This window comes from Haematobia irritans, chromosome 4 (genome assembly GCF_050003625.1).
Source record: "Haematobia irritans isolate KBUSLIRL chromosome 4, ASM5000362v1, whole genome shotgun sequence".
Classification (NCBI taxonomy): Eukaryota; Metazoa; Arthropoda; class Insecta; order Diptera; family Muscidae; genus Haematobia; species Haematobia irritans.
The window spans coordinates 169,628,759-169,650,851 of NC_134400.1; the positions used below are offsets into that span (position 1 = coordinate 169,628,759).

The window sequence follows — 22,093 nt, forward strand, 5'->3', positions numbered from 1 at the left end:
ATATATAATAATATGTTTGCAATAAAAAAGTGGGTACCGTATTGATCTTTTAAAATTATAAATTTTTTTCACTCCTAGTTTTCTTAAAACCAAGAGCGGTATGGGTTTGGTGGAAGATTCACCTTGAAGTTGCGAAGTAGCGTTGGCATTAAATTGCATTTTTGTTTTACCTGCCTTTTTCAGTTTGAACCCAAGTAGAGAGCAGTATATCTGGTATATAAACTAATGAGCTGAATTATGTAATGGTAAAAGAGTTCTTTCTTTTGGATTTAAAAATATGAAAAATATCCGAAAATAATAAATATATGTATTTTCCATTTATATTTTTTTATTTCCAGAATTTGCAAAGTATCATCAATATAATACCAAATATTACATTGCTTTCCCATTATTTTTGTCTTTGATTGGTTCAAATTTTAATAGACGTTTTTAATGTGTGGAAATTTTGGAAAGGAATTGGTACTAAAATTAAATTACCGAGCTCCTTAATACACATTTTTATGATAAAAGACTACAACTGCAAAAGAAGATTATAAATCTGCAACCTGGAACTATGAATTGAACTTGATATTCTATGCAGGTAATGTTTAACAAAATTAACTTTTAATTGAACAAAATGAAATTCGAATTATTCTGTTTACTTTCAGAAAAACTAATTTAGCTTACAGGCTGCTGATTTATTGGAAATCTAGGCGCATCTACATATTAGAAGGAACATGCTAACACGGTTATTATTATAAGGAAGATAATGATTTATATAATTTATTTTTTCACCCTATAGTTGTTATTGATAGTAGTTGTATTTGTAAGTTATGTTAGAACAAAATACAAATGACAAGAACCAAAATTATCTGCACCCAGAAAAAAGTGACCCCTTCTTTAAGTTAAAATGAACTCATTGTGAAGAAAGTTGAACTTCGTATAGCGCCAAAGACATTTTTATTTGTTTGAACGATGTGATTTTCGTAGAAATTAGGAATAATGCATTCCATATATTAGTTAACATTTTCCTATATTTATATACCACTATACTACAGAATGAAAAAATTTAACTAATTTGAATTCATATATGGAATGATTTTATTGAAATTTTTTCATTCATTTCGACAAATCTTACACATTTGTGGTAAAACTTTTACTTCATAATTAGAACTGCTTACCTTAGTTTTTAAATACAATTTTATTTATTTCTATAAGCAATTTTATCTTCAATAAAAGACATGTTTTATTAATATATTGAATATATTTATTAAGAATCAACAGCATCGAATCTCTTTGAAATATTAGTTTATTAATCCACTATTTCCAATTTCCGTGTGATATTATCAACTGTAAAACGCACTTTTTCTTCTTCTTGTACATTTCACTTTTAATAAGTTGCTGCCTAACGATTTTGTCCTCCTTTTACAATTTCAATACCTACAAATATAAAAAATCATAAAACATTTTTGTTGCAAAAGGTTAGCGTCACTGAATATTACCTGATAATTGAAGATTCCAAAATGAAGACAAATGAAAGGGTTGTTATTCTGCTGGTGTTTTCTTTCTTTATACACTATGACGAACATTGATAGATTTATTTAAAAAAAAAACGAAAATTTTTCTCACTAATTTAAAATAACAAATATTTTATATCTTTTATTTGTTATTTATTATATTATTTTACCATATTATTTTTTAACAATCTCTCCGTATACCAAAACAACGCGATTCCAACTAAAAAAACAACCGACGCGCAAATATATCGATTACACCCACACGCAAACACATCGATTACGATGACAGGTATCGATTACAGGTAGACAATAGAAATTTAGGAAAATTTCCTATATTCTAACAAGTGTGTTTCCTTAAGTTTTGAAAGGATTGCATACTTCTTAGTACGAATGAACTAAAATATTTTTCTATGCCAAGTGTTGTTCGTATGTATGAAAAACTTTCTATTATAAAGGAAGTCGCACTTATCATTTTATAAGAAATTTTACTAATTTTGAGGAAACTTGGTTTTAGTTCGGTTTTTGTTTATTTTTACGAATGCTTTGTTATCGGTGAATAAAATTTTCTTTTTCAGTAGTAAATTCTTATACCCAGCGAAGAAAATAGTATGAGTAAAATTCCATGCCTTATTCTAGTTAATGAACTATTCCTAACTGCTTACAGTTTAAGATTTTTTTACTGAAACGAGCAAATTTTATTATTTTTCACAAAAATTTACCTTAATGGAAATAAAATGGATAAACTATATTGATGAAAATTTTTTCCTTTAGTTTCGAAGGCACTTTTTTCTGGGTGTGTCTATTGCATAATTCAAAAAATAATAAAATATTAAATATGTTTTATAAGAAACACATATTTTCTTTTATTTCAAAAGAAAAAAAAAACTAAATACGATTTTGAGGTCGCAATATATAAATTTTTTGATCGAAATTTATAGCCAATTTCAATTAATTATTTAATTGAATGAATCAAATAGTTGATTGATTTTTGTCGCGAAATTAATTAAAATTTTAATTGATTCAATTAAAACTATGATTGAATTTTATGTTAAAAATCAATCACGTTTTTAATTGATTCAATCACACAATTAATTGATTCCGTGACAAAAGTCAATTAAATTTTTAATTAAAAATCGTGTTGGTTTTCAATCAAAATGGGTGATTGATACTATCATTTTCGTGATTGAAGACATTTCAATTAAAAAAATTATTGAATCCGCGATTTTCGTGATTGAAATCAAAAAATTTTTTTTTGTGTGTATGTGTGCCAAATTTGGTTGAAATCGGTTCAGATTTGGATATATCTCCCATATATAGCTTTCGCCCGATTTACACTCATATGACCACAGAGGCCAATTTTTAACTCCGATTCAGTTGAAATTTTGCACAGGGAGTAGAATTAGCATTGTAGCTATGTGTGCCAAATTTGGTTGACATCGGTTCAGATTTAGATATAGCTCCCATATATATGTTTTTCTGATTTCGACAAAAATTGTCAAAATACCAAAATTTTTCTTGTTAAATCGCCACTGCTTAGTCGAAAAGTTGTAAAAAATGACTCTAATTTTCCTAAACTTATAATACATATATATCGAGCGATAAATCATAAATAAACTTTTGCGAAGTTTCCTTAAATTTGCTTCAGGTTTAAATGTTTCCCATATTTTTTTACTAAAATTGTGTTCCACCCTAGTGCATTAGCCAACTTAAATTTTGAGTCTATAGATTTTGTAAAAGTCTATCAAATTCTGTCCAAATCGAGTGATATTTAAATGTATGTATTTGGGACAAACCTTTATATATAGCACCCAACACATTTGACGGATGTGATATGGTATCGAAAATTTAGATCTACAAAGTGGTGCAGGGTATAATATAGTCGGCTCCGCCCGACTTTAGACTTTCCTTACTTGTTTTTTACTAAAGTTGTGTTCCACCCTAGTGCATTAGCCAACTTAAATTTTGAGTCTACAGATTTTGTAAAAGTCTATCAAATTCTGTCCAAATCGAGTGATATTTAAATGTATGTATTTGGGACAAACTTTTATATTTAGCACCCAACACATTTGACGGATGTGATATGGTATCGAAAATTTAGATCTACAAAGTGGTGCAGGCTATAATATAGTCGGCCCCGCCCGACTTTAGACTTTCCTTACTTGTTAGTCATACGGTAGTTCATTCATACTATGTTTGGGAATCGTGCGAAAATTTTCTTCTGCTTGAGTTCACATGAACGTGTGTGTATGGTCATTGTACCCACGTTTAGTTCATAAAGTTTTTGAGACATACTTGGGTGGGAAAATTTCGAAAAAAAATAATAAAATTTAACTTCAAACAAATAAGTGTTTCCAGTAAAAATACTCGTTAGTTAAATTTAGCTTTAGATTAACTACGGACATTTTTCTGTGCAAAGTCTCTTGTACACGCAAAAAAATAATTTCCTTCCAAACGACAAAAATATCGTTTGTCATTTTCTTTTCGCTGTAAGGAAGTTTATTTAGAAGAAAAGTACAGAATATTTGTGATAAACGATGACTACAGGAAGTGATAACAATTTAATAAATACTAACTCAAAAAAAAATAATTTTCTGACTAATTGCATCTTCCCTCATATACGAGTATTTCTCAATTTAACTTTTTTTATTTAGTTAAAGGGTGATACGGTCAAAATTTGGTCAACTTGACGTATTTCTTTCAATTTTGCATTTAAAAAACCTGAACACCCCTCATTTTGAAGGTGTGTGTGTGTAGAATGTTGCTCCTATTTTGATTTTGGAATTCACTCTTCAGTTGTCAAAATGCCGTCCAAGCAAGAAGAGCAGCGTATCAAAATTTTGCTCGCGCATCGCGAAAATCCGAGCTACTCGCACGCAAAGCTGGCAAAATCGCTAAAAGTTGCCAAATCAACCGTTACAAATGTAATTAAAGTGTTTGGGGAACGTTTGTCGACAGCCAGGAAGTCTGGATCGGGGGGAAATCGAAAACCGGAAGCCGCTGAGACGACAAAGAGAGTTGCCGGTAGTTTCAAGCGAAACCCTAACCTCTCTCTCCGAGATGCCGCAAATAAGCTGGGTGTATCGTCTACAACCGTGCATCGTGCCAAAAAACGAGCCGGACTATCGACTTACAAGAAGGTAGTGACTCCAACTCGCGATGATAAACAAAATACGACGGCCAAAGCGCGATCCCGGAGGCTGTACACGACGATACTGACGAAGTTTGATTGCGTGGTAATGGACGACGAAACCTACGTCAAACCCGACTACAATCAGCTTCCGGGACAGGAGTTTTATACGGCAAAAGGAAGGGGAAAGGTAGCAGATATTTTCAAGCACATAAAACTTTCAAAGTTCGCAAAGAAATATCTGGTTTGGCAAGCCATCCGTACCTGTGGCTTGAAAAGCAGCATTTTCATAGCTTCCGGGACTGTCAACCAAGAAATTTACGTGAAAGAGTGTTTGAATAAACGTCTGCTGCCTTTCCTGAAGAAACACGGTTGTTCCGTACTGTTTTGGCCGGATTTGGCATCTTGCCATTACGGTAAAAAGGCCATGGAGTGGTACGCCGCCAACAACGTGCAGGTGGTTCCCAAGGACAAGAACCCTCCCAACACGCCAGAGCTCCGCCCAATTGAGAAATACTGGGCTATTGTCAAGCGGAACCTAAAGAAGACCAAAAAAACTGCTAAGGACGAGCAACAGTTCAAGGCAAACTGGCTTTCTGCGGCGAAGAAGGTGGACAAGGTGTCTGTACAAAATCTGATGACAGGTGTCAAGCGTGAGGCCCGGCAATTCGGATTTGGAAAAGCGAAAGCCTAACCGAATATTTTTCCTGAATTTTATACTAATTGAACTTGAAAAAGAAATTTAATTTGATTTTTTAAATAAACGATTTCACCGATTTACACGCGTTTTCCCTTGGCCAAATTTTGACCGTATTACCCTTTATGAGCATTTTTCTGTAATACAAACAATGTAGAAGAGATTATTCGATTTTATAAAATTTTTATATTTTACCTTTCGTCCTGACGGAGAATATAACCGCGGACCATGTACACTCAAAAAAAGTGAACTCTATTTCACTAAAGCCAATTTAACTTTATTTTAGTTCATGCAATTATTATATTTGGAGAAAGTTTCCTTTACTCTAATAATTTTTTGTGTACGCTAGTTAAATTAACTAAAACCGAGGAAAACATATACTCAAATGAAGCATAAAGATTAACTAAATTCGTGTCTTTCACAAAATAGTTCAGAATTTCTTTAAATTTGTAAATTTTACCAAAAATGCGTCCACTATGAACTTCGTATGTCACTAAATTGGTCGGTATCGATCTATATTATATATAGCCCCCAAATAAACCGATCCCCAATCACAGAAAAATCACTATTGCAACTCGAGCCAAAAATAATCCACCAAAATTTTATTGCCATAGAAAATTTTGTCAAAATTTTATTTCTATAGAAAACATTTTATGTCTTATGTCAAAATATATTTCTATACAAAATTTTGTCAAAAATTTATTTCTATAGAAAAGTTTGTTAAAATTTTATTTCTATAGAAAATTTGGTAGAATTTTATTTCTGTAGAAAATTTCGTCAAAAAGTCAATTCTATAGTAAATTGACCGTCTTTTCTACGCAATCCATGGTAGAGGGTACATAAGATTCGGCTTGGCCGAACTTACGGCCATATATACTTGTTCCTTTTATAGGCATATTCCTGGATATGTGCGAAAACAGTTATATGCCAAAGTGGCATATAAAAGAATTAGCTTAACTGTCGAATTTCACATATTGTCCAAAAAATTTGTGCAACTATGGGCGTGGACTATAAGTGGACTTTAACAAACATGTTTTTTCCCTAGTTAAAACAATATGCCGCAATCTAAAATGTTAAGATCTTTAAATTTTTTTTTTCTCACTTCAAAAGAACTTGGTCATCATCCAGAATATTAAATTTTTTCAATTAATCACTTAATTGAATTTGGAAACGGATTCAATTTATATGTTAATTGATTCAATTAATTATTTAATCAAATCCGAATAAAAACCAATTTAAAGAATGGTTGATATTTGTTACGTTTCCAATTAAAATATTAATTGATTCAATCAATTCGGAAATAATTTTCAATTACAAACGTGATTGAACATTTTTCCGTTTCCAATTACACATCCAATTCAATCACCTTTGTGATTGAAATTGAATAATTTTGAGCAATGGAAAGAGTGAAAAGAGAACAAGAGAATGGATATTTATTCAACAATGTATGATGGAGAGATCAGTCTGTGAAAGTAACTCGTAACGAACGGTTGGGTTTTTGTTTTTCGCGTAAATTGAAAAACATGATTGGCGACATTCTGTCTACTGTATTCAGCGCCTTCGACGGTTTCGCGTTGTTGATGGCATTGGTAACCTCGGCTCTGGTAAATTGTGGTGTATCACTGACTCGGACACTACGAATGCGACTAATGGCTATCCTCTTCGGATCAGTCACCGTCAAAATGACTGAAATCCTATATCCCTTGTAGCGGGACTCGAGAGGGCACTCACTGTTGTTCAGGGGCTCCAACCATAAGTTCCGCTTGTGCTCGTCGACTACCTTACTAATCTCACGATTCATTTCCCAGATTCTAGGATCAACATGATTAGTACGACGGTGTTAATCACGCTCGTATGCCAATCCCGCCGCGTCTGCTGGGAAGTTGGCCTCACTTGGGAAATTTGACCAGCGGGTATGAAGCGAGCTGTGTTGATGATGTCCCGGAAGACACTATGGACAACATGAACATGAGAGGGGGCGGGAGCTCACTGAAGCGGTGATCTGTGTATTCTCTGAAGGCAGCAGTTGGCTTTCTTTTGGTTAACAATTTCCTGTGTTTAGAGGTTATGAAATCAGAGGGTCGGTCAATGCACTATGGCTGAAATCACGATTTTAGCGGCAAAAAGTCAAAATGTCAACTTTAGATTTTTAATATTTTCTAGATGGGGCTTACTAACGAACATATTGATAGTAAATATAAATAAAAAAAATAAATTGTTACTGTTGGCAACCCTGTTTATGCACAAAAAGCCGTTAATATTGACAAAACTTTTAATATGTGGTAACAAGAGTAAAGCAGCGCAATTTCCTTAAAATTAAAAACGGTTTTTTAGATAAATATTTTTATAAAAAAAATATGTAAGTATGAGTTCAATACTCAAGGAGAGTAGTTTAACTATATACAAATAGAATTTGCTAAATGTTTGTATTTCGTAGTTATTTTTTTTTTGAGTGTACTTTTTTGTGAAATTTTGAAGAGTTTTATCGTTTTTCGTGGAGTAAAACTAAATGTGTTTTGAAGTGTCATTGGAAACGTTTACATGTGATTGTTTGTGGAAATCTTCAGTTTTATACCATAGCAAAACTGTCTGCATTTGACTGCTAATGAATGAATGAGAGATTTTTTTTCGAAAACACTCAGGATTAAAAAAATTTGATATCTTTGAGCTTTTGTTGGCAAATAAGAGAAATGATTCGAATTATATTATAGAAATTACATATTGAGATATGAATAAATCGTTTGAAGACGTAGTCGTGGCAGCAAAAAACAAACTCAAAATTAAAAGAAAAAGTTTTGGGTCTTAATGTCGAAAAGCCGAAATCAAATGGCAGTGGAAACGGTGATGAAAACCATTTCTCGCACGAAAGAGAGAAGAGCATTTTCCCGAAAGGACCTTTTAGCATCTTTTACTGGTATTAGTATTGGTTTTTAAAACATTTACGGTCAATCTTAATAGCTTTCTCCTCGGAATTTTAAAATGGTACTCAAAAGTCTTGTTGTCATTACATTAAAAATAGTGAAATATTTTTCACAAAATATGAATGGTCCCCGATGTCTGCCGCAATATACAAAATATTAGTATATTTATGTGAAAGAAACAAGGTTTCAGTAGTAACTGTAGATTTCCTTGCAGAAAATTAATCTAAGGCCCGAAACAAGTGTTGAAAAAAAGATCGAACAGGTACCGCTCGTAAGGATTCAGAGTGCACCATAACTTCACATGCATCTCTGAGCTATGGATAGCTCTGGCTCATATATTTCTTGTTTACAAGAACCTACACATACCACAATTAAAAAAACCTCAAGTTACTCGGAAAGTCACTAAACGTTGTAAATTGTTTGGATTACAAAAAAACTACTAAAATTGCAAAAATTTTTGTTAAGGAGTAATCTTATGAACCTTGTGTGAGCTACAAAGTTATTCATAAATATATAGGCTACATTTCTTTCTTTGATTGTTTGGTAAAATTTTCAATAATTCATGAGCTATAATAGGAAAACCGAAAAAATCGGCGAAGAAATTGTTGTTGTTGTTGTTGTTGTTGTAACAGTTTATTGTGATCTCATCCATTTCATGTTATACGCTTGGTACATCAGCTTGTTGGCAGATCAAGGAACTCTGCGACTAAGATGGGGTGTGTCCAGAGTGATCTGGTGGTAAGTCGGGTTGGTTTGGCTGGGCAAGAGAAAAGATGACGCGTGTCGTGTGGCCCTTGGTTGCAAATTGGACAAACGTCAGCTACGCTGCTATCAATCACCGATAAGTAGGAATTGAGGCGGCTGCACTTGCCTGATCTTAATTGGGCCAAAACTACCCTAGTCTGCCGTGGGAGGTCTCTTTCCTCCGGTGCTATGGGCGGTGGTCGGACTCCAAGAACAGGATTAACCTTGTAGCTTCTCACCGCTTCAGCTACAGTATCCTCATGAATCCTGTTCAAACCTGCCTGGTACGCTGCTTGATCTAGAGGATCTCTTTTATAGCGCTGGATCTCGCGCTCTAGATTATGTATATCAACCCTTACGTTCCTGGGTGGTGGTTGTGTATCCATAAGATGGTGGTTTGGATGATTACTGCGATAACAACCCAGGAGATACTGCTTTGACAACATGTAGTTGTGTCTTCGCACAGGGATGATCTTTGTCTCCACATAAAGGTGATCCAGGGGTGTGCTGCGGAGACACCCAGTCGCAGTTCTAAGAGCAGCGTTCTGGCAGGTTTGTATGTTATTCCACTGCGTATCACTGGTCTGCGGTGTCCACACTGGCGCTGCATAGTTTACCACTGACTGGCCAATTGCCTTATAAGTAGTTAGCAAGGTTTCTTTGTAGTGACTTGAGGACCTTGTTTCTACCACGGAGCTTATTAAAAATTGCAGTGGCATGGGCAGTTGACCTAAAAAGGCTGTCGAATGTGACCCCAAGAATCTTGGGGTAATTTGTGGTCGGAATTATTACTCCATCGACTCTGATATTCAACTGCCTGCGCACTTCTGCCGTCCATGTAGTAAATAGTGTGGCTGAGGATTTGGTGGGGGATATCCTCAAGTTTCTCGCAGTGAAATAACTGGTAAGATTAGCTATGTAGACGTTCAACCGATCGCAAATGTCATCAACATTGGGCCCAGATGCCAAGATTGTACAGTCATCCGCATATGATACAATCTCGACGCCGTCAGGAGGGGGTGGAATCGAGGACATGTAGAGGTTAAACAGTGCCGGAGATATCACCCCACCTTGGGGAACTCCCTGAAGAAATTGTAATTTTTGGGGTTTTGAGCATGAAGATGAATTTTTTTCCGGCTTAATATATTCAGCATTTTTGTTTGCCTAGTCAAGAGCTACAACTTTGAAGGATGCAAAAACAAATAACACCATTTTACGAGGTATTTATAGCCATTACTCTAAAAAGGGGCGTGACCCGCCCATTTTTTCTAAAATCCATTTTTTTATATCTACAAATCTGCTCACCAAATTTTGTGAAGCTAACTTGGTGGGAAGTATATTTTGCCGCTAAAATCATGATTTCGCCCATAGTGCAATGGTGATAATTATGGGGAGGTGTTTTGATCCCAGTGAAATGACGTGTTGCCCGGCATAGCCAAAGCTATGCCTCTCTGGTCAGTACTTAGGAGAGAATGCCAAATTTCATTGTGGACATTTGAAGTTACCTATCACCAATCGGTTATGTCCACACAATAGCCACTCATTTGTGAACTATAACCTGGATTACAGCTACCAATTGGCAGTATGTAGGCATTGTATATCTCTATCTCGGCAAACCCATACATGTAGTAGTCACTAGTGTCTGGCACAGCCAAGATAGCTAAGAATGGTGTAATATGAAAGCCACCACCTTCACTTCGTGTGCGATCCTTACATAGCACTTTGTATCCATCACAATGGCGCAAGCTACTGTTGTCATTCAGCTTCGTCTCTTTTGATCGCCGCGACCCTGATTCACTTCCGATTCATAATGTCTACAATCTCACAAATCTTCGGAGCCCGTTGCAATTAAATTGCAAACATTATGCACTTTCCGGAACTGGTACAATATTGGGTGTTACATGCTGCTGCGGAGTATATTGTTATGCGTGAGACTACGCGGGAATCTGGTTTCGGCAGACTGAACTGCACAACGGACGAAAAGCAAACGAAGGAGGCTCCCCGGGATGCACCTCCTTCAACACAAAACGAGAGGCGAAACAACACATATGCTTATGTGGCATAAAATCTCAATCTCACTATTCTTTCATCGGAGCCCATTACATCTAAATTGCAAACATGATGTACTTCCGTACCTGGTACTATTTTCTCCGACCTGAGTCGTAAATATATAGGGCCTAATGAGTATAACTGCCTCCCACAATACATAAGAAACATAGTACAAGTTTCACGTTTTAAGATTGCACTCAAGGATTATCTTCTATGCAACTTAGAAGCACTTCTCATGTGATTTTTAAATTTTTAAATTTTAATTTTGTGTTATAATATTTGGATTTAGTAAAATGTTCCCTTTTTTCTGTAATTGTAATTAGCAGAATTTATTTAATACACTGTTCTATTATCTTTTATTGAACTGGGAAAATTGTAGTTACATATCATAAGAGTGTAGTAAAATGCCAGCTAGCCTCAACTATGCCCGAGTGGCGCTGAGGCATAGAAACACATTGTATATAATTATTATATGAATGAATACTAATAATAAAAAAAAATAGTATGTGAGAACATAACTGAAAGCAGGAATAATTAGTTGAGCAATATTGTTTTTTAGTTTCAAATTATTTGGAGTCCAGCTCCTCCCAAATCCTGTCAAATGACTGATTCATTTCTAGTTCCTCAACCACTTTTTTTTAATTGTTGAGTATTAGTCACATACCTCTTTCCTGTTTCCACATTTTAATTTATTTTTACTATCACTAAAGTCTATAAAACTTCTTAAAATATTGATCAATATAACCAATTAGTGGCAACAGACGAAAAGCAGCAGCGGGGTTGATTCAAAAATAAGGATGAATGCCATTCGTTGCACTGGACGAGTCCAACTACATTTATTGACAAAATACAAAAATTTTTCGGACTATATAGGGTCTGAACCCAATATTTCTATGCGCTACAAACGGAATGACAAACTTAATATAACTCCCATCCTATGGTGGAAGATGAATGTATAAATAGCTGAACAAATTGAAGATGAAATAAACTCTTTTTAGGTCAGTTTGTGTATATTATGAACTATTTTTATTTATGCCATATTCATCATATTTTTTAGGTAATTTTTTCGACATCCTGTCTGAAAAGAAAAATATTAATAATAGACTGAAAGAAAATAAATATTATGATCTAGAGGACACATTAATGTAATGCTATTATTTATATGTATTCATTTAATTTTTAAATATATCTTCTGGTAGGGTTGCAAATACTCCCAAATTCCCGCTTAAAAATGTGTTCTCAAACGTGGTATTAAGTAGAGTATTTTGCGACGAATTATTAACACTAGTGTTTGCTATAACATTTGTTACACTTCGTTCATCCTTAAGGATTTTCTTTTCGTCGTCATTGTCGGATATTTCGTAAGTCTTAACATCTGCATCGTCTTCGCCATGTTTCTCATTAGGTGGTGGATCAAAGTTAGTGGCCAACAAAGCGCGACATCATTTATCCCACAAACCTAATTCACGCATTTTGGTCTGAAAATATCGTTCTAGATTATTAGCGCAACGATAGTACTCGGTTTCGGGTGAATTATAAAAACGACAATTAGTAAATATACGAGCCATATCGGCCATAAAAAGCCTTCGAGTTACATAATATCCCTTTTTGAGACGTTCTCCCATAGTTTTTAGATCCATGGGATATTTTATATGATCATAATAGTCGGGGACTTCGGATGCGGTAACTGGTTTTAGAAAAGGCCAGGCCGAAGCGTGATGACGAACAGATTGTAAAACCGCTGCAAATGAAGCAGCTAATTTTTCAGGATCTGATGATTCTTCCAACGGGCGTCCAGCTCTATGAGCGCGCATTTGGGGTTTCCATCCAATTTCCCTTAATCCAGGAATCGATTCAACTGGTATTGAAGGTAATCCCTCTTTAAAACAAGTCAAACCAGGCCGTACTTTCTGTACATCATTATGGCGCTGAGCAATAAGTTCTTTCAGAATTTCACTTTGTCGTCGTATAACTAAAAATATTAATATCATTTATATAAACTGTCCATAATCTATGTTAGAAATTCTTTGTTAATATTCCCCAAAAATTTACCAAATGGCCTTAATGAGAATCGGGATTGATCTTACCTGATATGAACTGCGTATTAACAATACTGGGATGTAATTCACAATGCATTAAAGTTGCGCCATCATACTCTTTGATAAATCCTGCATATACTGGCCTAGCTAATTTTATATCCTTGGAAAATCCTTGCTTTTTGAAATATCCGATGGCATCACAATCTGCATATGTTAGCAAATGTAATATGCCCTTTTGTATGCTGTAATCCTTTAAGTGATTCATTAAATGGGTGCCATAGCCTTTCACTTGTTCCGACATGGTAACGGCACAAAATACTATTTCCGTAAATCCTTGACTAGCAAATGGTCTAAAGCATATTCCGCCAATTGGCATATTTTCTTTAATTAGTGCCAGTGTTTTGTGTTTCGTATCAAATACAAGTTGTGATATGTATTCACGAGGCATCTCCGGTAATTGATGGGAAAATACACTCTGTAGGCCCAATAACCAAAGTATTGTCTGTTTGTTGACTGCTTTTGTCAATGAATTTCCCACCACATGGAATTCAATAGCTCTCTTTTGCTCTTCAGCCTTAACATTCTCATCCCGTGATACATTGACAGGAAATAGAATTTCATTTTTATTAATAGCTTTTGATTCGGATACAGCTTTCATAGCTCTTATAACGGTTTCATCTGAAAGGTCTTCATAGCTCGTTTCTCTGTAATAAAGAAATTGAGAGAATTTTTCCAATTATAAATTATTGAAATTGAGAGAACATTTATTTTTTATTAAGAGGTTTGCAAAACTTGATCCATATAAATTCATGTTAATATTCGTGCCTTGGCGCCGAAAGACATTAAAGAGAATAAGTGGCAAATTAGTTAAATATATTGAGACATAGCGTTCATAAGAGATTGCGGATATGAAGTCAATTTTATGACTATGGAGTAATCCTTCCAATAACTAAAAAGCTACTGCCAATTCTTTTAATCATAGTTAAGGATTTTTTGGAAATTTCAAGACTTGAAGAATTCATCGACCCTTATGAAATTCGATGTAGATTATTTCACACTTGTAGATCAGGCATTTTTAGAAAAATTAGTCATTCTTAGAAAAAGTTGCTCACAAAATGCATGGCATATTTGTAAGTGTAATAGCTCAACTAACGCACATAACACCTTGACCCCTGTTCTCAATAGCTATTTCGCAATATGACACAAGTGAGTAGACAAGAAAAGACACAGTATTATAATTTATTCCATGTTACGTGTACAAATTTACAGTCTTAAAATACTTCATTCGGATTTATCCTTGCTTCCAATGCAATGCCTTACTATAGTAAACTATGGGAGTAGTGTTTACTCCTATACTCACCCACATGAACGTTCTCCAATTTCTTTTTTGACTCTTTTATGAGCGGGCTCACCATTACCAACTTTCTTGGATGCGTTCGAGCCGGATATACCTGTTGTTGTTCCAGCAGTATCTTGTTGGCGTTTCCGCTGTTGTAATAAAAATGCTGTTGGGGGACGATAGGACTGGTCCCAAATGGGTGAGTCATCTTTAAGGAGCTCCCCTTTTAGAGCTTCCAGAAACTTTGGCATTTGAGTAATAATTGACCGCTTGTCGGCAGGAAAACGATCTCGTTCCGATATACACTTCTTCTTCAACTGCTGAGCCATATATTGAAAAACGGTTCTTAGCAAAGTCCTTCCAAATACCAATGACGTTTCAAAGTGACGCAGTGAATTACAAAATGCAGGAACATGGCAGAAAACCAGCCAACGAGTATAGTTAATTTTATATGTTGAGGCATCATCATTCTTCAAATCGGCTCTCCTCATTGATGGTGGTTCGAAATTATAGTGATTAAGAAAATTCAAAAATGTTTTTGCTACTTCGGTCATGGTCTGCAATTCATAAGGACTTAAATGGTTATATTTGTAGAAGACAAATGAATAAACAGCTTTAGCTATGCAGGGTGACTCGAATGGAGGATCTCCAAGCGGACCGCGGATTACCGCCTGCTGTCGGGTTATAACACACTGGCGTAATAAACGGAAGAGATACAGATAAACCTTTTTAGTATCTTCATCGTCAACTCGCTGCATAGACATGAAGAGATTTTCCATGTCGATTATTGCTCCTAACAAATTATTCATTTCCGATCCTGATATACCATCCAAATGAGCAATATGACTTTGCAACGAATGTCGGCAGCTCGTATTACGACATTCTTCATTGAATTCGGGACAATAAGATGACTCCACATCACGATGACGATTTTCTTGCGGTGTCTTCCATCCCGTGCATCGACAGCCCTCACTCTGACAAGCCGAGTACATTGAGAGTTTTGCCAGTTTTTGGGCTACTGGTAAGCTGAAAACTTTTTGTTTACGTTGTTGTATGCGTTGCAAGCTGTTTTGTCGGCTCCCCTCAGCTGGAGCCGATGTTGACCCACTGTTCGAACTACTTTGTTGAACCACTGTTGAACCACTACTGTTCGAATTAACATTTTGTTGGGTACTGGATTGCTGCTGTTGTACACTACTAGTACTATTGTTGCCTGCGCCAGTTCCATCCTCTTCTTTCAGTGCTATAAGCGATCCACCGGACATTGTGTTGTACAAAGAGCCTTAATATGTTTTTGTGTTATTGAGTTATGGATCTTCCGCGTATAAATTTTGAAGTTAAGATGGCAATTTCACAATCTTTCCATAAAATTCACACAAAGAGAAGCCTAATTTCACAATTTTTACTAACAGCTGCAATACAACGCAAAACACATCCACGTCGATTAACGATAAGCGGTTGGTGGATACATTACCAATGTATGAAACGCTGCCTCTGACAACTTTTGTTCTGCCGCGTCTGCAATGCGGCTCTTCTGTTTTGAAATGTAGCCAACATGGCTGAACAAGAAGGTTAAATCATGGGCCCATATGATTACAATTTTTTTATTTCGACAAAATTTTAAGATGTCAAAATCATATGTTTATGGTGATTGCAGCTCTCCAAATGACACCGCATAGCAAATGCATCTCAAACAAACTCGCGCATTCATAGCTGGAGAATTGTTCAAAGATGACTTGAGTATCTTGATAACATATTCCAGACCCGAAATACCACGAACATCAGTTTTTAAACTGCATCAAAAACTGTACTTGTTAATAGATGGCGAAGATCCATTTGACTGACTTCCATTCTTAACATTGGTGGGTATTATAGTCTTATTTGTCTCATATCGGCGTTCCTCGGATGAATTATCCACTTCACAATCACTCATAGGTGACGCAATTAAATTTGAACCTTTATTTTTCTCTGGATTTTAATTATTTTTTCAGGACAATTGAAAGAATAAATAATTGCCACTTTTACCATTGCCATACGATTCTTTTATCAGCTGATTTTGACTTCTTAAAATTGTAAACAACATATTGGAATTTGTTGTTTTTGTTATCGTGATTCAACCTCCTTATGCGCTTTACAGACTATCAGTTATTCCGGACGACAGTGCTCGTGTCGAACATATCCCATATATTGTGCACATTATAAGTTAAGTCCGAAGGAGTAATCGATACTGCTGCATGTTTATGGGATCGATAACACATTTACCGATTATTTAGTCATCGCCGACAAGTCGTATCGATCCGACACACTGTAAGATTCTTTACAAACACCGACATTCCGTCCGGAATAACTGATAGTCTGTAATGCGCTTTACAGACTATCAGTTATGTTTTACTCAAAATCACGCACACTCACGACGGAAAAATTTTACTCACGCACGAGATTGCACACTCACGAAGAGAACATTTGTACTCACGTACGTAACTCACGAAAAATACCGTGACACGAAAATATCGTGACTCAAGAAAATTGTCGTGACTCACGAGTAATTTTATGAGTAATTTCCTTAACATGTATTTAACATTCAGGGTACACCTCTTGATTTCATTTATTTGTGCCTGTGTCCACCTCTGATGAAATTTTTGTAACCCATAAGAGATGCAACCCAAATGATAACGAAAATTGCATGAGGTGTTGCTTTCGATTGTTTACATTTTGCTTCCGTAAGTAATAATTTACAAAACAGTGTTATTGGCACCCAACCGCTAGAGGTGCATCCGGGCTTTAAAATTGTACCCTATTTAAAGAACGGTACTAAGTTAATGATTCATAAATGCAAAAAAAATAAAGTTAAAAATACAAATAATGATATGGCTTTGAGGGAATGGTCCAAGTGATCAATTCAATAAAATTTCTTTCGTTATTAAGGTGTGTACTATGTTCGTTTTTCGAGTTGAAAATCACTATATTTTCGCGATTACTTTTCCTGAAATAATCAAAATTATAAATGAAAACAAACATATTCCCGTAAAGTCATGCCGAAATCTATAGGAACAAGAAATTGCGCATCAATTGAGTTAATTTATCTGCTTTATATTGCATTGTTTTAGTAAAGTAACCGCGAAAATTTCAACTCGAAAAGCGAACATAGTACTTACCTTTAGGAAAGAAAACCGTGAAAATATTTGATTTTCTGCAGAGGAACACGAACCTAGTATCAATCATAATCCTTAAATGTTATTTGGCATCCGGATTTTAATTTTGCGCTTGCAGCCGTGATCAGTCGATTGTAATATACAATCTGTAATATTTTCAGCCGGCCCCAGAGCTAGTAAACTTATACTCTCCTTGATCTACACCAAATTTATACTGATACCAGGAAAAATATTCCGTTTTGAAAAGAATATAAATTGTTTTCACGGCACCGTCCAATTTGTACTCACATAATAACTTGTGTGTCCATGAAAAAAGTCGGCATGCGAATTATATATTTTTAATGTTCAGATTTCAGATCCATTTCTCCATGCATTCTTAATTTCGTACTATATGAATATCATCCTTTTTATTATATTCCATATAATATAAATGTAATTTATAAATATTTATTACCGTGGAATAACTTGTTTCTCTTACAGCTATTTCATTCTGATCATTGTCTAATAACATTCCGATTATTAAATTGTTTATCAAGATTTAAATATTTCCCCATAATGGATTTTGAAGAAGAGTTGGAGAGTCATTATATAAGGAAGGATATTCTTCGTGACGAAATAGGCGCAAGAAATGAAAATATTCCAGCCATTGTCCATAGAGATATGTCGACGATCCATGAATATATCCCATCAACACTCAAACAATTAACCAATTTAAAGGAAAGTGGTTTGCAACAAAATTCAATTATATGTTTTCTTGAAGGCAATATAAAATTCAAAAATTGTTTAGTGTACGGCGACATTGTAGAGAAAATTAGAGAATTAGACAACAGATATGTTTATACTTTAGATGATGGGACTGCATGTTTAGAAATTTCTCTTTTCCAAAAGAAAAAAAATATGGCAAACATTACCAAATTGCAAAGAAATTTATGTGACATAGAATTAAATGAAAAGAAAATTGTAAATAGTTTACAGAATATTTTATCGACAACAAAGCATCAATTTAATACTAGTACCATTAGGCCAGGGACGAAAGCTTTACTTTATGGAAAACCGACGATTTATAACAATAAGGTGTCGCTTGATGTATACAATATTTTGCAAGACAATGAAGTAGACCGTAGTGTAGAGATCGCTTTCAAGGATGAGCTGGTCGATTGGCATAAAAGGTATATTTTAAAATAAAAATTATTTCATTATTAATAAATAAATGAATAACGTTTCCCTCATTTCCAACGTACATTGTGTTAATTAATAGTTATTTAATTACATTTTAATTATAAATACAACAAAGTTATATCAAATAATTATCTTTGCTTTTTCTTTTACGACTGCATAACTAAATTATCGCCGCAGGTTCGGATATCACAAACTTTTGAATTGAATTATTTACGCAGTAATTTGTTGTAGTACCTTGGTTTTTTAGGTATTCAGTTGTCTTAAATAAACATACCTGACCTGTCAGTCTTTGGACGAGGTGTCAGTGCTTATGTGGACCACATCATTTAGGAAGGACTGCAGTGATAATAGTATATTTGTATGGCTGAGACCATTCTAATGACTCCGTCAAGTTTCATACTATCAACGTCTGATCATTACACATTTTATCTTTAAGGTGGGTATCAAGTTGGAGTTTAGACGCTAAAATCGTAATTTTTTCACGATTGCTTTAATAATCCATTTTAAGGAATACAAACTTTGTGAAAATTTGCTTTTGGCTATTCCCCATCAAGTTATAATAAAATTTGCAACAAATATGTATAATTTTATGTCTTTTTTACTGATTTAGTTTTCACTTAACGGCTAAACTCGAACTTAGTACTCACCTTTATAATATAACTGTCCAACATTTTCCGATTATGTTGGTGTAAGAGTGCGTTTTGTGAATGCAGACGTCCAATATACATAACTTGTCAAAAAAAACACAAAGTAGATGGTTTTTGAGAAACTTTAAGACTTGCCCAAGTATGAAAATTGAAAAAGAAAATGTTAAATTAACGTGAGTTCGGGCTTACATTAACAGCATTCGTAGTGGTAGCTATTTTGCTGTATGAAATACATGTATAATACCTAAAGGTGAGTATTAAGTTCGAGTTTAGCCGCTAAAATCGCTAAAGTGAAAACTAAATCAGTAAGAAAAATGCATGAAATTATACGTATTTGTTGCAAATTTTATTATAACTTGATGGGGAAAAGCCCAAAGCAAATTATCACAAAGTTTGTATTCCTTAAAATGGATTATTAAAGAAAATTAATCGTGAAAAAATGACGTTTTTAGCGGCTAAAGTCGAACTTAATACCCACCTTAAGGGCAAAATGAAGGAGCATAGTTTTCAATTAGATATAAATCTATTTAAAAAAGTTGTACATACATTTTCCTCATTATATTATTCTGATAGATAAAATAACTTTTATATTGTAGCTTCATTTTGTCGTTTATGAATCGCTTTATTTTGCGTTTGATCTAAAAAATATAAAATGAACCTCAAAAAACGAACCTGTCGCGTAACTTATGTGTTTCTCATTCCAATAATTTCTCTTCGTCGACCGGGTTCGGTTCTTAGCTATGTTTTTTTTTATAGTATATATGGAGAGAACATCAAACTTTAAAACTATTCCGATATTTACGTAGTCTTTGCTCTGATGGCTGCTCGTTTGCCAGTGACAGCCTGGAAACCAGACTTAATACTAGCAACAGAACATCTAGAACCACAAGATTCACATTGTAGGAAGAATATACGGGTATCCTTTTGCAATATTGTTTCGGGTGAACGGCAGGTGTGGCATGTGACGTATTCCTTAATGTATCGTCGCAGCACATTTTCTATTTGTTTGGGTTGGAAACGTCCTTTGATGATCAACTGGTGGTTACCATCAAGAGATCCACTTGTGCCCAATTCCGCAAGGAGAAAATCCAATAAATGTTTTGGCAAACGATGTAAAGTTCTTGCAATATCGAGGAAATTTGCGAAGGAAGTCTTTTTTGTACCGACACGTAATACTTGTGGTGGTCTCATAACAAATTTTGGCTTTCGTCCCGCTGCCATTTCCGGATTCTTGTCCAATATAATCTCGAATATACGCTTCAATAATTCATCGTATGTATAATCACGAAAAGGCGCGTCAGCATTTGCGCTCTCATCAGCGGCCTCCATGGAGTCACCTGTGTTCTCTTCGCCTTGCCCATCTTCGCCATCAACTTTTGGTAAAGCACTTTCCAAATCGTCCAAATTGAGGGCATTCTTCTTCTTCTTTTTCTTCTTTTTACCAAAACTCTCTAAATCTAGATCATCATCAATTTCATTGGCTGCTGTTTCGTCGTTGGGGACTTCTTTTGTTTCCTCCTTTTTGGAGCCATCATCCAACCCCAACGCTGCATCTAAATCAAAGGTCTTCTTCTTCTTCTTTTTCTTCAACAAAGTCGGATCAAACTGAAAGCAATGAAAAGACAATTTTAATATCTTTTTTATATGCGGTATGAAACAATGCATTCCACCATAAACACATAACCTCAACTATGGCTTAGCAAGTTGTTATTTGATTAAATTTGTAACTCACTATAAATCCAGATAACTTACATTTTCTTCTTCCATATTAAAATATAATTGCGTCTCTATTCTATTGTTGAAGTTTAATAAGTGTATTCCAAGTATTTAGCAGCTAAATTTCACCGTATTGCATCAGAAAATTAGCAAAGAAAGAAAAATCGTGGCAAATGTTTAGTAAGTGTTACCAGACTATTTCAGATCATATACAAATGTTCAATGAGCTACTAATGGTATGTATTTGTAGGCAAGTATTAACGGATGTAACAAAAGTAATTTCTTTAACTTATGCTTGTTCACAATCTAGCATTGAGAAGAATACTCGATATTTTAATACAGTTAAGCAGTATGTAAGTATGTCTAAAGGGTTCTAAAGGGTGATTTGTTAAGAGCTTGATAACTTTTTTTTTAAAAAAAACGCATAAAATTTGCAAAATCTCATCGGTTCTTTATTTGAAACGTTAGATTGGTCCATGACATTTACTTTTTGAAGATAATTTCATTTAAATGTTGACCGCGGCTGCGTCTTAGGTGGTCCATTCGGAAAGTCCAATTTTGGGCAACTTTTTCGAGCATTTCGGCCGGAATAGCCCGAATTTCTTCGGGAATGTTGTCTTCCAAAGCTGGAATAGTTGCTGGCTTATTTCTGTAGACTTTAGACTTGACGTAGCCCCACAAAAAATAGTCTAAAGGCGTCAAATCGCATGATCTTGGTGGCCAACTTACCGGTCCATTTCTTGAGATGAATTGTTCTCCGAAGTTTTCCCTCAAAATGGCCATAGAATCGCGAGCTGTGTGGCATGTAGCGCCATCTTGTTGAAACCACATGTCAACCAAGTTCAGTTCTTCCATTTTTGGCAACAAAAAGTTTGTTAGCATCGAACGATAGCGATCGCCATTCACCGTAACGTTGCGTCCAACAGCATCTTTGAAAAAATACGGTCCAATGATTCCACCAGCGTACAAACCACACCAAACAGTGCA

General features: G+C 34.9%; 3 protein-coding genes across 7 annotated transcripts; 1 reads left to right on the plus strand and 2 right to left on the minus strand.

Moving 5' to 3' along the window:
• Positions 1-12,037: 12,037 nt before the first annotated feature.
• Gcn5 (Gcn5 acetyltransferase) lies at positions 12,038-15,828 on the minus strand. The gene is made up of 3 exons (XM_075307408.1): positions 14,434-15,828; positions 13,122-13,777; positions 12,038-13,006 (listed from the first exon to the last, which is right to left on the minus strand). The coding sequence occupies exons 1-3, from the start codon at positions 15,675-15,677 to the stop codon at positions 12,477-12,479; spliced, it is 2,430 nt and encodes an 809-aa protein (XP_075163523.1). The 5' UTR covers positions 15,678-15,828; the 3' UTR covers positions 12,038-12,476.
• A 120-nt stretch (positions 15,829-15,948) lies between these two features.
• On the plus strand, positions 15,949-18,871 carry ver (verrocchio). Of its 5 annotated transcripts, none has more exons than XM_075307412.1 (2): positions 15,949-16,274; positions 18,045-18,871. In XM_075307412.1, exon 2 carries the CDS (start codon positions 18,120-18,122, stop codon positions 18,747-18,749), a length of 630 nt encoding a protein of 209 aa, XP_075163527.1. In that variant the 5' UTR covers positions 15,949-16,274; positions 18,045-18,119; the 3' UTR covers positions 18,750-18,871. The 5 variants fall into 5 exon arrangements, 4 of the variants coding, with proteins under 4 accessions (XP_075163527.1, XP_075163528.1, XP_075163526.1 ...); XM_075307413.1 differs by lacking the exon at positions 15,949-16,274 and adding an exon at positions 16,545-16,719; XR_012721919.1 differs by lacking the exon at positions 15,949-16,274 and adding an exon at positions 16,734-16,885 and having other exon boundaries at positions 18,045-18,184.
• A 1,102-nt stretch (positions 18,872-19,973) lies between these two features.
• Positions 19,974-21,319, minus strand: eIF2beta (eukaryotic translation initiation factor 2 subunit beta). Its single transcript, XM_075307409.1, has 2 exons — positions 21,143-21,319; positions 19,974-20,995 (listed from the first exon to the last, which is right to left on the minus strand). The coding sequence occupies exons 1-2, from the start codon at positions 21,155-21,157 to the stop codon at positions 20,189-20,191; spliced, it is 822 nt and encodes a 273-aa protein (XP_075163524.1). The 5' UTR covers positions 21,158-21,319; the 3' UTR covers positions 19,974-20,188.
• Between the last annotated feature and the right edge of the window lie 774 nt (positions 21,320-22,093).